Source organism: Lycium ferocissimum, chromosome 3 (assembly GCF_029784015.1).
Source record: "Lycium ferocissimum isolate CSIRO_LF1 chromosome 3, AGI_CSIRO_Lferr_CH_V1, whole genome shotgun sequence".
NCBI lineage: Eukaryota > Viridiplantae > Streptophyta > Magnoliopsida > Solanales > Solanaceae > Lycium > Lycium ferocissimum.
In genome coordinates, this window is record NC_081344.1 from 2,406,173 (window position 1) to 2,422,944 (window position 16,772).

The following is a 16,772-nucleotide window of genomic DNA, read 5'->3' on the forward strand; positions in this document are numbered from 1 at the left end:
TTGAAAGGGGCCCCAGGTGATTTACGGATGGTTTCGGCCCCCTAGGCCCCGTTCTCCGGGTGTATTAACCATTTCCAGGAAAAGTTGAATTTTCATGGCGTTCGCCTCCCGGGTTGGGGGCCGTATCTTTGGGGCCGTATTTCCTTTTCGACCAGGATTTCAAACCCCCCTTTTCTTTTTTTCTAAGACTTTTCGTTCTAATCGTCCTCATCCATTTTCATGCATCACTAGCTCATTTACTTACATTGCCCATGAAACATTATACACTCGCACTCCTCGCACTCATCACTAGCTCGTTCGTTTGCGTACCAACGGGAAATTTTCCGAGGTGTAACACTTAAACCATGGCTTCAAGATTTCTCGGTTCCCAAACAGATAGGAAGCGAATATTGCCAATGACAAGGATAACCTTAGAAATTGGAGAAACAAACGCCGCATAATATATCAAATAAATTATGAAATTAATTAGCCTATCTGTATCGTGGGAGGAACAAAGTGTAAATGAAAAAAATCTGATTACTCAGGGTACATGTTACTACAGTGACCTTATAACTTCAATATCTGATGTTTTCTCTATTCTGGGCACTTCTTGAAGATTTAGGCCAGCAGATTCGTATACTGCGCTAAACTAAACTGAACTTCTACACCTTGGGACTGCACAGGCTCTTAAGGTCCTTCAACTTAAAGGCCCTTACACGTGGTCATACATAACATAGAAATCACACTTGGAAAGGGCGGACAATTAGCTAGAGCAACGGATACTGTAGTGAAACTAAATAGAGCTTCTAAGCCTTGGGACTGCACAGGCTCTTAATGTCCTTATCCTTGAGATACCATTCAGGTATTATTTTGGAAGCATGGGGATAGAGATCCTTGTATGCATTCTTGATAGTCCCTTCTGCAACTGTGGTTGCAATTGAGATATCTGCATGTACAACATCAGTCAAACTACATATACAGGGCTAGAATAAACAGCAAATATTTATATATCTAGAAAGCATCTTCAGCATATCCAGATCATCATTGTTTCTTGCACAACCATAAAAAGAAGGTAAATGCCCAAACCTCGCAGTGGTTTCTTTGCATCCGTAAGCTGTGTTAGCATGTATATTATTGCTGCAGCAATTGATATAGGACTCCTCCTGCAAAATAAGGAATAAACATTTATGTTGTTATTTAAGCAATGAGATAGGCACATAGAAGTCTTTGGCTAGTGATCTAAGTGATGACACCCATTTTCCCTCATGTTTCTTTTTTGCAATCAGCTGTTTAGAGCTCCAATTTTCTCACTAGAAAGCCTTAGGGAGCCTTTGCATATCTTTCCCATTAAAGATAAAGAGTTAAGCATTGTTTTAGAGGTATTGGAAAGAGTGGAAGAAGTTCAACACTGAATCTTGAACTCACATAACAAAAGCCTCTATGAATTATGCAAGACCCACCAGCAGTTTTCATTTATTTCAAAAACTTGTTCTCTAAAATCCAGAAGGGAATGCAATTTGCCATTGTCAAAATTAAAAGAGGCACTCATGTGAAACAGGACCATTCTTGTCCAGCTGCAGAAAACGGGTTTTCACTTAGAAACTGAACATTCATATCAACAGTTGACTTAACTAATTATTACTAGTGGCTAAGGCACTGATAGTTAATACCTTGAGAACTTGATTAAACAATAAACTGCAACCAAAAATACTTCTGTACCTTATATCAAACTCTTCTGACTTCTTGACCGTTTCTTGGACAGCCTTAATCTCTTCATGGTTCATACCAATGTTAGAACAGAAACGTCTCTGACATTCATGCATGGTCCATGTCAGATAATACACAAACATTTATATTGTATTGAAGGCACTCACAAAGAGGAGCAGACCACAACAGTTGGTCTCACTCACCAGATAGTCTCCAGCATGTATAGTCCCCATCTCCATTGATTCTCCCATTTCAACCTTCAGTTGTTTCACAATGAATTCTTTTGCTCGGCCAATATCCTTCTTTGTAGGTCCATTGGCGATTGAGCATATTTCTAGTTAACACCCAAAGGTTCAGAGAAGTTTATAATGAGGACTAAACCATTTATCTGCATAATCAGATATATCATGGCAAATACCTTTTACAGTACGTGCTTTGCCTTCTTGCCGACACGCAATGTAAATACAAGCAGCCACCAAGGCCTCCAGATTCCTTCCTCTCGTACACTTCTGGTCTTCCAACCTTTTGTATATCTCACTTGCTCGGTCCTGCAGAAGATTAAGGGAAAGATGCATGTTAAAACGGCAATGAAAATAAGACTTAATCTTACATAATGAAGGAGCAAATATGTTCCAATGCGATAGGGTTTGATAAGGATAAAATTAAAGATTGATTCCCATAGAAGGGATTAAATAACTACTGCCTTGGTCCTCAATCCACGCCTATATATTTCACTTCCCATATATTCACCCCTTGTTGTTAAAAACTCAAATGCTTGACAAAAATAATAGTGTCACATAACATGGGATAACAAGGGTAAAAAGTGAGCAAATTGGATCCATCATCACCACCAGCAGATAGGTTTTCATCTTTTAAAGATCTTGATACTCTTTCAGGCATATGAATCAGAAATTAAGGAACTAATAGTGACAGAGAGGTGTACAGCTACTTAGTCATATTTATTGTCTTTCAATTGTGGCACGGGAAGGGGCAGGTCCGAGAGAAAAAAATTAGGGGCCACTGCAACTTTCCATCTCCACGATAATACAACAGTATGACAGAAATTATCATGGATGCTAATGGTTGTTGTCAAGGAAGGACGGAAGGACAGCTCCCTCCCAGAGATGTCCTGTGGTCCTGACAGCGGTGGCTGCATAGGACGCCTAGCCTTTACGTTATGATTTTCAAAATATCATATGCAAGATCATCGTACGCATGGGCAGAGACCATCAGATTATGATGCGAAAGTCATCTTCTTCAAAAGCAGAGAAGACTAGAGAGAAGAAGGTAACAGTACGGCACCTGGAATTTCAGTATAAGTTTTTGAAAGACTTGGATTAGCATTTACCAGAATAAGAATTACCGACACCTTAGGAAAGTATTGTGTTGAAGATGAAGCTCATCTAGTAAAGTAAAAATATAATGCTAGGCACACTAGTACGAACCAGAGATCTAAACAAGCAAGCAACAGCAATTTGAAAATTGCCCTCGAGTTCCTTATGCAAAAAAAGAGAAACAAGAAAAATCTAACAAAACAGAAGCACACCTTTATGGTAGAAACAAGGCTCAACCTGCAAAGAAGGAAAAAGAAAATTAGTTCAGCTGATGCACACAACGATAGAGAAAACATTTGACTAATTCCACAAAAATATCAACTGCATTCTTAATCTTAAACTTCTCAAATATAAATCATGCAAAAGGACAAAACACAACTGTCTTAAGATTATTACTCATGCTCTCAGAACAATCCCAAAAATAAGTAATCTGAAATCAATATAATCACTTAGCTAGCAGTCCAAATGCCTAAGAATGTAAGGCATACACAATGGTTATCTCAAATCATCGGGCGTCATGTATAAATGAAAAAGAATTGTTATGATAACAGCAAACTAATCAAATCATCATATCACATCTTACAAAGGACTTCCCTCCAAAACATAAAAAGCAGAAGAAAAGGTTAGCTGCTCCTCTTTTAAGCCTTGTTATAGTGTTGTGGTTAGAGCTGGAAGCGAAAAACAGCAACAGCGGCCTTTGGAGAACTCTATTAAAAGAGATGGCGCCACTAAGGGGGTCCATTTAACTTGGATTGCTATGCATAAAGCATGTCTTACTCATTGTAGCAAATGCACATTTGTGAAAAGCATTACTCTGTATCCTGGCAGTTCTGGTGTATTTCCGAATCTTTTTGGAGTAAATGGATAACGCCAAGCAACTAAAAAGGAGGCTATCAGTAGCTGGAGAGGATAAAGGATGAATCCGCAGCTCAAAGTTCTGCAGACCACCATCTCGGTGTGCATAATAAGGACTGTGGAGATATTATATACCTTAGTGTTTTGATGTAATATGATAAATGTTAATCATTGTAATACCTTATTGAACTTTATTGACTCCTTGCAATATAGCAGGCTTTAATCATGTACAACTGCTTTTGGCAATAAAAATAGCTTTTAAGAAAGCTAACTAGGAGAGTCTCAAGAAAAAAGAAAGCTAACTAGGAGAACAGAAAACTAATGTCATTATTTTATTTTATTTCATTTTTTTGAGAAGGTAACGTTTTCTGTGTATATAAAAACATCAGCACAAAGATTGTGCTAGCAACAAAAATAAGCTGCTGCATCAGGTCACCAAAATTCAAGAAAGCGTAAAGCCATTTTTGGTCCCAATAGCCACTATCACACAGCACAGCAGTCCAATCAACCATCATACTAATATTTTCTTACATTTAACTCGGCCTCCAACCAGAGTTTGACCGCTTAAAATATCAAGAAATCAAAACCCAAATGAAAGTACCCTCTCCCTCCCAATTTGTCAGGACCAAATCATACTAGTAATTCATTTGTTCACAATTAAAACTTAAATATTGCAAACTAATAAGTACTCGAAGTGTAGTTTACATACATATGTCTAAGCTAAGCTAAGCTAAGCTAACTAGGTTACTTACAATATGGGAACTGATTGTCACTAACTTCTAGCTAATTGATATTAACCAGCTAACTAATTAACTTAGGATAACTATTGCAATCCTCCTCTATCTAGATAGTAAAAAGGGAACATTTTTAAATGTCGGTATTAAAGTTCAATTAGTTTACACATCAGCCATATTAGCAATGGCCTTAAAAGCCATACCGACTGCGTGCTCAGGATCACCACCCCAATTTCTCAAGACTATATCAGACTAGCTTTATTCATTTGGTCAGAATTAAAACTTAAATATTCCAAACTAATACTATAAGTTGTAATTCTCCTTGTACCAAATGCTCCTTCCGTCCCAATTTAAGCGTCTTACTTTCCTTCTTGGTCTATCCCAAAAAGAGTACTTTCTATATTTACTAAGTTGATAATTCAAACACCATACATAGCAAGTTTAAGACCACAAAATTCAGATGACATAATACATTACACACGTCTTTAATTTCGAACCACAAGGTTGAAAAGTATCCCTGCATTTCTTAAACTCTGTGGCTCTATGCCAGTCAAACCAAGACACTTAAATTGGGACAGACGGAGTAGTAAAAATATTCAATTAGTTTACATGTCAGCCATATTAGCAATAGCTTTAAAAGCCATAACAAGTGCACGTTCAGGATCACCACCCCTATTCTACAACCAAGCTTGGGATAACTAAAACCACAAGATTAAAGGACAGTTTGGTACATTCTACATATTATTATTGTTTAAGACCACAGAATTCAAAAATCTTTCTTTTACTTTCTTAAACTGCGTCTTCAAGTCAAAATTAGACAAACAAATTGAACCGGAGGGAGTAGTTTTAAAAAAAAAAAAAAAAACTCCTAACATCTTTAAATATCGGTTAAAGTTCAAATTAGTTTACCTATCAGCCATATTAGCAATAGCTTTAAAAGCCATAACAAGGGCACGTTCAGGATCACCACCTCTATTCTGCAACCTAGCTAAAGAACCATCTCCATTACTCCCATTAGGCCCTTTAGAAATAACAGTACTAAGACCCACATCACCAAGTAACGGGTTAACGGGTCCACCAACACGGTTCGGGTCATGATCACCCGATTCATCAGCAAATGTACGCCACTCAGATGTCTCATCAATTGACCGAGCTTCCAATACCAGTCCACACTCCGAACATACCGTATCGCCCGCCGCATGGTCAACTACTACCTCCGTGTTACGCTTGCAGTCCAAACAGTATGAATCGCCCATTTCACCCGACCCGACCCGACTGTAGTTGAGCTACGAAATTGGGGGAAATTCGATTTTGGGATCTTTTGTAAAGTAGCTGTGGATTGGGGTACAGAGAGAAGGGATTATGTGCTGTTTATGGAGCTGATTGCGACCCGACCCGAGTTGAGCACAAAAATTGGGAAGATTCTATTTGGGAACTTTGTAAGGAGCTGTGAATTGACCCAAAGTGCGTGACCCGACCCGACCCGACCCGACTGTAGTTGAGCACGAAAATTGGGGAAGATTAGATTTTGGATATTTGATAGAAGGATTCTGTGGGGCTGATTGCTACCCGACCCGATTCTATTTGAGCACTATATTGGGGAAATAGGATTTGGGATGTTTGTAAGGAGATGTGGATTGAGGTTAGAGAGAGAAGGATTGTGAGTTGCGTTTATGGAGTTGATTTTCTCTTTCTCTCTCTAAAAATCCTGTGTTGCTATCTTATGGAGGAGAAAATGTGGTCAACTGGGTATTTATAAACCGAAAAGCTGAAGCGGGCCGGTTCGAAATGGTCGGGAAGTGGGGACCACATTTCCTTCGTGCATAAAAAACGTGGAGAAAGGTTGTTTAAACCAGGTGAAGATTTGAGGGGAAACGGTGAAAAAGAAAAGGACAAATGTATAAATATATCCCTCAATTTTGAGATTTAAAATAGATATATTTGTTAAAAAAATAGTGTATATATACTCCTGCCGTTATAAAATGGTGCAAATATATCTTTTTTTCTAGCGAATTTTTAAAAAGAAAAATCATTTAGTTTATTTTTCATTTAAAAAAATTCCACGCGAATTTAAAAAAAATCTACACTTTCTTTTGAGCGCGATAAATTTTTTTCTGATGGGTAGGGTCTGATTCATTTAAAAAAAATATCTCTGTGGCTTTAAATCAAAATAAGTATACTCATTTTTTTAAACGAACTAGACTCGACCCATCAAGCTCAAAAAATTACCTAACCCATAAGGAAAAAGAAAATTGTCATGTGATTTTAGAAAAATATATCTACTCAAAAAAAAAATTGTAGACTTTTTTTATAAAGCCACATAGTATTTTTTTAATTAAAAAATAAATTAAATGATGTTTTAAAAAAAATTCATCTGCAAAAAGGGTATATTTATACCGTTTTGTAACGGCAGGGGTATATTTACACCACTTTTATAACGGGAGTATATTTACACCTTTTTCCAAAAAAGATGAAATGAGGGGAATGGTGTTATGAACTTTTGAGGAAGACTTCAGCCTTAAGGTGCTAATAATTGGATTTTAGATTTTGTGTATGAATAAAAATTATCGAGCTCTATCAATTTTGTATTTGAATTTTTACTTTCTACCTCTACCTTGCACATAATTCAAAGCTTCAAGTCACAATAAACATTCTGAAATCCATAGGGAAAGGAAAATATTTTTAAAATCTTATAGAGAGAATCACATTAGATATTGTAATGAAAATGTGATTAAAACGAAAACAATAATGATAAAATTAGAGATTTCTCAAATATGGAAATGTAAGAAAGTAGTGTACTGCCTATAGTCTATGACTTTGTAATACTCCCTCCGGATCAAAAAAAGTGTCCACTTAGTCATTTGCAGACCTTTTAAAAAAATATTTACTTCTAGACAAAAATAGATAATTTAACTAAACTATTCCTAATTATATAGCTATTGAATTTGATCACATAACACTTAATAGGGGTAAATCTAAAAAAATAAAGTTAAGTAGACACTCTTTTTTATTCGAGAGACTACTATTTTGTCTTCGGATTATCATACTTCAATGTGCTATTACTTGTTTGTATTGAATTACCAAAGTACATAGAGGAAATTGCTCAGATATTTTCCGGAAGATAGAGAGAAATTGGCGGTCAAAGCTTGAGTCCATTAGGCCACCCAGCCCAGTTCAGTTGAAGTTGGGTTTACGCAAGAGCTTATCTTAGTTGGGCTGATCTGAGACACTCCCTATCCAACTAGCCCAACCAAAGCCCGTCTTTCAATTCTACTATAGTGTTGGGCCTTGGGTTTCCTCCTGTTCCCTTTTGAAGAAGGGAAAACTACGTATATATACATATTAAGGAGAAATATTTACGAAACGTGACGATAGTTTTCCTTATTTACAAAACATAAAGAATAATTACAAAACTTGACAGTGTATGAATACTGTATGAATATTGTATGAAATCAAGTATATTGATACCAGATAATTTTGTTTTTCTCTGCAGAGTGTATGATTAGTGTATGAATACAGTATGCATATTCATACAATTTTCATACACGATTCACACATATTTTTCATGCTCACCGGAAAATAATCAGATCTGGTTGTGTTTGTCCATTCCGGCGTTTCGCCGTTGAAGCAACACCATTTAGAGCACCACGGCGCCAACCCTACTATCCTCTTCCCTCCGCCACCAGATCTCCGGCATTGCTCCGGCATTTCGCCGTTGAAGTACTGCCGCCACCCCCGCTATCCTCTTCCCCGCGCACTAGATCTGGCTGGTTCTCTGCCAAAATTCCGGTGGATTCCACTGCCGGAGGATGGACAACACCCTCGCCAGCAGGAAGACCATTAAAAGTGGTGCCGTTTGGATTTGTAATGGTTTTTTTTTTTTGGGGTAGAATGTGTGTGTATTGGTATTGTAATATTATATTTTGTAAATAAAAAAATATCGTCATGTTTCGTAAATATTCTCCCTAAATACGTATATATGTGTAAATTACCCTTTGAAGAAATTGCACGGTTTTCCCTTTAAATGGGCTGATCTTTAGTTTTTCTCCTTCAAAATCGAACTTATATCCCAGTAGATATAAGTTCGATTTTGAACTTATATCCCAGTAGATATAAGTTCGATTTTGAACTTATATCTAGTGGGGTATAAGTTAGCGTAAGTCTTTAAAAACATGGAATATAACTTGTAGGATATTATAATATGAGAACATAAACTCATGTCCCCGCGAAAAAGTTGTTTGTCTTGAGAGCCAAAAATTAAAGACCAGCACAAATAGGACAGAAGTCTAAATGAACCTTTCTCCTTTTGTTATGAGTTTGGGTTGGATTTTTGAAGTGGATCACTGGTTTCTACTTCAGCAAATTGAGGCTTTTTATCCAGTGGTACAAGTGGAAGTCTCTCATATAACAGTTGTATGTAGATTCAAATAACATAAAAGATGTTCTTTTGTATTGGATGTTAGCAAGGATGAACGTGATGAATTTTTATTGCATTACTTAAAAAAAAAAACGAACATATATGTTTGGGCGGGGCGTGCTAAACCCGCCACGTATCACATTACTAGGCGGTTCGCCTGAATGCCGAGTCTTTCTCTCTTGCCACGCTCTCTTTCCTATTTCACTCTGATAAGTGTTCTTTTCCTTTCTTGTTGCATGATTATTATGAAAATAGAAATGGTCATACTTGTGATGATTCCCAATGATTCAATATGACTATTTAGGTTTACGTTGCCACAATATTATTCTATGAAAGTGAGCAGTTTAGAAGTTCGGTCCAAAACTCTTTTGTAGGCAGCTCTTTAGGCAGTGGCTTGAAAGTAATCTCCCGCAGTCACCCACCAAGATCGGAGCTGAGATGATTCATACTAGGGGTGCTTATCGGGCAGATAATTACACTTAACAGTTCAACTTATTGGTTATCAACTTTTAAATGTTCTAATCCACTATATCATGCGATTATCGGACGTTATATCGGCTAAATATAAGAGACAATGAAAATTAAAATCCAACATGTATATTGCTACTATTTCTTCAACTACTTTTGATAAAATACATTTTCCTACCATTTCTTAAGAGTTTTGTCCTGCTTTTCAGTATCTAGTCAAGTTCTGGAATTTCTTTGCAGCAATTTAATTGATGTGCTCTAAAAAATTCAGAAAAAACATCAAGAATTCCTTTGCTAGAGGGAATAGAATACTTAATGGGGCTTTAGCTTTAGGGTTTATACTTTATATCTAGGGATAAAAATGTAAATATGATAATTCTTAACGAGTTACCGGTTTACCCAATAAGGAAATTGAGTAATCCGCCCCCGCACCGATAAGCCATTAACAATAAAATTTTAATCCATTCACCAATCAGTAATTCAATAACCCAATACCAATAAGCCAAATTTTACAGTTTAGCTATCAGTTACGGTTTGGTTTTTAACCGCACTAATTCATACTAGCGTGATTAGGTCATATCCATACCATCACTTCCATTTAATGTAAAATAGTATAGAGGCTCAAGGTGAGAAATATCAGTCTCTTCCTTTCCTCATTTCTTTCCCAGATTTATCAATCTAATAAAAATAGAAAGTCAAAATTTAATCAAATGAATTAGCAATTCAAAGTGACAAACCGTGCCTTCCAAAAAGATTTGTCGTTGAAAATGTAGGAAAAGGTTAATAATCTCAATTCGTGAGCGTGGATGTAAGATTAGAATTCAATAGTATAGTACTAATTAAAGCCGTAATCCAGGGGGTATAGGTATCTATCTTCTTTCAAAATTGTCTCTTTCCGGCGACATTTCAGGATGTCTTTTTTCCTCAAAATTCTACGACAATGTTGTCCTATTTGGAATTACTAGTTCTTTGTTTTCCTCTTTCTACAGAGCCTTTTTGTTTCTTTTAATTCAAACTTTCGAAAAAGAAAGTAGAGCAATGGTGCAAATATACCTCATAGCTTTGTGATTTAGAGCAGATATATCTCTCGTTAAAAAAGTGATGCATATATACCCTTGTCGTTACACAAAAGATGCAAATATACCCTTTTCGCTGACAGATTTAAAAAAAAAAACAATTTAGCTTATTTTTAATTTAGAAAAAATGTCACGTGACTTTAAAAAATAAGTCTACCCATTTTTTTAGTAGATTTATTTTTTTAATAGCCACAAGATATTTTTTTTGGGGGGTCGAGTCTGTTTCGTTTAACAAATAATCTCTGTGACTTTGAAAAAATAAGTCTACCCATTTTTTAAAACGAACCAGACCCAACCCACAAAAAAAAATTACCACATGACTTTAAAAAAAAATACGTCTACTAAAAAATGGGTAGACCTTTATTTTTTTCTAAAGCCACGTGACATTTTTAAAATTAAAACATAAGCTAAATGATATTCAAAAAAAAAAAATCATCAGCAAAAAGAGTTTATTTGCACCATTTGTATAACGACAGGGCTATATATGCACCACTTTTCACTAATGAGGAATATATTTGCTCTAAATCGTAAAATTGAGAGGTATATTTGCACCTTTTCCCAAAAAATAAGTAGTTTTCTTACCTATTTTTCATATTTGGTGCGTAAAATATATTATATTAAAAGTAATTATCCATGATTCAGACAAATAATATGCAAATGAAGAGATGTTAAGTGCTAGAGTCTGTCCTGAATTTTCAACCTTATTTGAATTTTACAATTATTGATTTTTTTTATTTTTTCCAAAAGAAAATTATAAATCTTTTATATTTGGATAACTCCTTTCTTGGAGAAAAAACTTTGGACTTCTATAATGATGATCCTTCATTTCAACAATAGCATAATTGCATCTACAATTTAGTCGTTAGGTGAATTTTGCTTAGAGAGAAATTATTTTCTCTATAGTTTTAATATTTTCATTGATTTTAGTTTCTCATATGTAGTTCAATTGACCAAATTCTATTAAAGTATTATGTATCTTTAGTTTTTTTTTTATTGTCTGATTTATCATCGTTCAAGATTTATAATTATAAGCTTCCGCATGAGGCACTGATTTGTTTAATCCCAACAGGAAAGGCAGGGGATGGTTGGAGATGGGTAGGGTGGGGTCCATGAGGATGAGGCAATTAGCATGTAATATTACTTAAAAAATTATTTTCCTAAATAAAATATTCCAACAAATTAAATATAAAAAAATTTAAAATATTTTCCTCAATACCAAACACACACAGTAATCAAAATTAGAGCCTAGAGGGTGCGCAATTAATTTCATACATAAATAAACAAATAAGTAACTTTTTCTCAAAAATAAAAAAACATTTTAAGGTGGGTTGGAAATGCGAACTTTTGTTGTTGTGGATCACATGGTCATATACAAAGTAACGTCATGGCCAAATATATTTGTTTAGTTAAAATTATTCTAATCGGACTTACTTTCTGCTCCTTCCGTTCACTTTGAACTTTTCACGCTATTTAAGGAATAATAAATAAAGTGCCTAATTTACCAATATATTCATATTAATTAATATATGTTTTTATTAATTTTAAAAATAATTTAAAGTGAGTAATTAATACTATGGATAAATGAAAAAAAATTATCTTATCTTGATATGCTAAAAGTGATAAGTAAAAGTAAAAATGTATTTTTAGAATATTAGACAAGTAAAAGTGAACGGAGAGGAAGTATAAAAGAAACAATACATCAATCTACCGTCACAAGTATTATCAAATTGTAATTTTAGATCTGTCACAATCTACGAAGCTATACACTTATACTGACATAAGACTTTTGCTAATCGATAAAAGTAATATGATTTGAAAAGTAATTAATACTGTACAAGACGCCGCCAACCTTGGTTTTTCAATGCCTCGGTTGATGATTACTTCTCTAAGAATTTTAAAGTTTTTCCTATATTTTTTAAAACTATTTCTTAATTTTCATTTAAAAGATGGTATAAAATAATCCACGCATCGATATGGATTCAAGAATTTTAAAGTTTTTCCTATATTTTTAAAACTATTTCTTAATTCTTTGTGAGAGTTTTTTTTTTTTTTTTTTTTTTTTTTAGTATCAAAATCCTATAAGCACATGATCACACCTAAACCAAAAGATAATTAAAGATGTCAAAAGCAAATTTGAGTCGGTTCAATGAGTTAATAAATTGATAATTATCGACGAATAAATCAGAAAAGACATAACCCATAGAAGATTTCAACATATGAGTCTATTAATCCTTAACCCGTTCTCAATACGCTAATTTGTTCTAAGTTATGAATGTCACACATTTTACTTATTGATAAACAAAAGGAAAATAAGGCCTTTTAGTTTTGCTCCTTTGAAAGATTAGTTTTTGGAGATATGTTTGAAAATATTTTTCAAAAGACTCTCCAAACGCCACTTAAAAAAATTTCTTTGCAATAATTAATGAAGCTAATAATTAATCGATATGCTAATTACTTCTCTATATTTGCTGCATATAATACTTGTGAAGAAGTCAACATTACTCGAGATTCTTATTCTTTTTCTCCCCTTTTCTTTAGAAGTTAATAATTACTATTAGGTACATATATTTGCTTTGAACAACATGATAAAACTTGTTCTTGATGGAAAAAAAAAGTGTCAACAATAATACACGAAACATGCAACTTCGTGGGATGTTTGAAATTTACAAGAAAAGAGAATTAGGTTAGTGTCTTTACTCTTTCGAATTGCTGCTTTTGTTACTTTTAAAGCATATAATAATATAAATCATGTTACATTATGGTTGTCATAAACAGTTATGTAGGAATTACTTAGATTCAACCTATATTTGCCTTTAGATATTGTTGTTCATGTATTGTTAATATACATACTCCATTTCATCAATTTGTTCTGGTATAACCATCTCATATTTGATATTCATTGATTCAACTATTCACATTCGTATGTTGAGTATGATCTATTAAAAGGAAAAACAGTCCTATCTCAAATTTTATCAATCAAATTTCACTTTAAGTTGCAACAATTATGAGATTATCACTTCCATATAACCAACCAAATTTAACATACTTCCTCTATCCCAATTGGTGTGATACTTTCGCTTCTCGAGAGTCAATTTGACTAATTTTTCAAGTTAAATTAAATTAGATCAACTCAATATTTTAAAATAAAAATTTAGATATGGGCTTAATAAGGGCAAATCTAACTTCTAGAAGTTTTTTTTCTTAGATATTTTGACTAATTTATCTTTAATGAAAATCTGCATATTACTATTAACTTGACACATTGAAATCCGGTCGCTTATCATTTAATAAGGGCAAATTGAAAAATAAATCAAAATTAATTCCTTCTTGATTATACAAGTAGACACTTATTTTAAATGAAAATAAAAAAGGATAAGTGAACACTTATTTTGAACCAAAGAGAGTACTAACTGTTATTTTGAACCAAAGAGAGTCCTAACTTATGTGATATTTTTCACTTTTCGATATTCAAATTATATAAAAAATTTATCAATATTTTGAATTATATATATTTTTTTATCATTTTGCATGAGACTAACTGTAAATTATAGTTTTAAAATATCTAACAATTTGATCCTTCCTTCGGGGGTGGTCTTTTAATTTTTGCCCTCAAATTGATCTTTTAACTTTTACCCTTAAAGCCCAAATTCTGCATATGGGCTGCCTTGCGATTTTTTTTTTTTTTTACTGACTTGGAATTCGAACTCATAACCTCGGAGATTAAGCGGGGGCAAAACTTAAAGAATATCAATTTGAAGGGCAAAAATTAAAGACAACCCCAAATGAAGAGCAATCCGCGCACAAAAAAAAATAAAAATTTTTGCCCTTATTAAGCCCAATGTTCTAGAAGTTAGATATGGGCTTAAAAAAAGTCAATATTCTAGTTTATTTGATTTATTTATCATGGAAAGAAGATAAAATCATATGGGCACTAATTTTTCACGTTGGAAACAAGTTGCTATTTTCTCATTTTTTTTCTTATTCAATTTTTCTACTTTCCCTCTTTATTCTACGTAAAGAAGAAGATTCAAATGGAAATAACACCTTAAGAAAAGCATGCAAACATTTCGTTCACTAATTTTGTATGTTAGAAATCAAGTTGTTATTTTTCTCATCATTTTTCTGCTTCTCCTCATTTATTTTTTCTTTTCTTCATTTTTTTAAATCTTTTTTTCAGAGCACCTTTCCCGTAATTATAATATATATTTTTTTTAACTCTTTTCTCTCAACAAAAAATCACACTCTCGAAACAAATATTGTGTTACGGCAAATGAGAGGGTAGAAGTAGAAAGAGGAAGAAAAAATGTTTCGGTGAAATTCTCATGCTTGGATTCATGGTCTATCAAAACCTGAAGTAAAAATGAATAAAAAAGAAACAGATTGTTGGTAGCTTATAATTTTTCAATACCGCAAAAGAACAAACCGCACATGTAATACAAAATCCTTAAGTTATAACCCTGAAAATTCAAGTATATCTATATCGTAACAGCCGCTAAAAGATGGACAAAATGAAGAAAAAAGAGTTGGGACACAATTAATTTCGATAATAGATAGAAGATCTTTTCAGGTGCCAACGATTTGCCAGAGCAAGCGAAAGAACAAAAGAATGTATAATCTAAAACTTGCAATAAGAAAAAAATTGACTAGAACGACTAATAATAAAATAAATCAAACCAATATTATAAATAAAAAATAACGTTGGAAACAGAACAATCGCAACAGAAAATAAAATAATATCACTCACTCAAATTGCTGGAAGAACAAACGAAATTATCACTACTTTTATCATATGCAAAAAATGAATTGGATGAAGCATGTGAAACTGGATGATTGCTGCAGATTTCTTTTCTCTGACTTATATAACATAGTATGAATTCTTCTTCTTTAGTATTAATCAAGGATAAAAAAAGGTTATTTAGGCATTTTTTTGGATAAAAAAAGAAGTCCACTTAGCAAATTAGGACAAAAGAATTAACCTTATTTTTTTAAATATATTTGCTGACCTATTAGTGTTATATGATCAAATTCCAATGCCTATTTAATTATGGGTTAAATGAATTACTTATTTTTGTCTAGGAGTTAGTATTATTGCCCTTACAGTCATTGCAAATGGTAAATGTCATTCTTTTTTTTTTTTTTTTTTTTTATCTTTAGTCTTTATTAATGAAGAAAAAACTGAAACGGTCATTTAGGCATTATTAGGGAAGCAAAAGGGTGTAAGTGACTTGGAGGCCATAGATTTGGATTCTAGCTTTATATTATACTCTTTCAATCAAAAAAAAAGTGTCCACTTAGTTATTCACACACTCCTTAAGAAAATACTAACTTCTAGAGAATTTTAGGTGATTTAAAATCCCTAAAAATTAATTAATTGATCACTTTTTAACTTATCGAAAAATAAGAAATTATTTCTTAATTTGATAAGTGAATATTTTATAAGTTAAACTTTTTAAGCCCATCCAATTAAGTGAATACTTAATTAGGACAAACACAACCATTTAAACCTTTATTTATTTAATAAAATATATTATGGATGACCAGTCTTATAACATACATGGAAGAAAACAGTAGAATAGAAGGAAAGAGCGGATTATGGAAAAGAATTAAATGAATTCACCATTAATTATCATTTACTACATATGTTTATTGCCCTTACAGTTCATTCATAGGTAACTGCTCATTCTATGCCTCTTCAATTTTTTCATTTATTTATTACAATCCTTTATTCTTTATTGTCTTTATTATATGAGCTTTTGAATATAATTAATGACAAAAGTGATCGGAAAAATGTCAAAAAAAGAGATAAAAGATAAATGCATTTGGAGGCGATATAATTTTTCATATACAAAATTTCGTAGGATTGATTAGCCTTAATTTTATATTATACTCCTTCAATCAAGAAAAGCGTAACATGAACTTTATACATGAAAATGTGAGCGAAATTTTAAAATACTTAACTTTTTAGAAAATTTCCATATGTGATTTCATACAACAACCGTCCCTAATTAAATAAGAATAAGATTTGATCATTTTTCATAACACTAAATTTTGAAAAACGGCAATGTGAAAAATAAGATTAATTCTTTACATAAGTTTTGAGCAAAATATTAATTTTTTAAAAAAATAAAAAAAATTTAAAAAAATATTTTTTTTAAAAAAATAAAAAATATAGATAGATTTTAAAAAAATAAAAGTGAACATT

The 16,772-nt window shown here is 33.0% G+C and overlaps 1 protein-coding gene across 1 annotated transcript; it reads right to left on the reverse strand.

Annotated features, from left to right (window-relative positions):
- Positions 1-417: 417 nt before the first annotated feature.
- On the reverse strand, positions 418-6,376 carry LOC132049228 (transcription initiation factor IIB-2-like). Its single transcript, XM_059439953.1, has 7 exons — positions 5,519-6,376; positions 3,233-3,257; positions 2,105-2,234; positions 1,890-2,020; positions 1,699-1,787; positions 1,066-1,142; positions 418-925 (listed from the first exon to the last, which is right to left on the reverse strand). Exons 1-7 carry the CDS (start codon positions 5,863-5,865, stop codon positions 786-788), a joined length of 939 nt encoding a protein of 312 aa, XP_059295936.1. The 5' UTR covers positions 5,866-6,376; the 3' UTR covers positions 418-785.
- Positions 6,377-16,772: the final 10,396 nt, after the last annotated feature.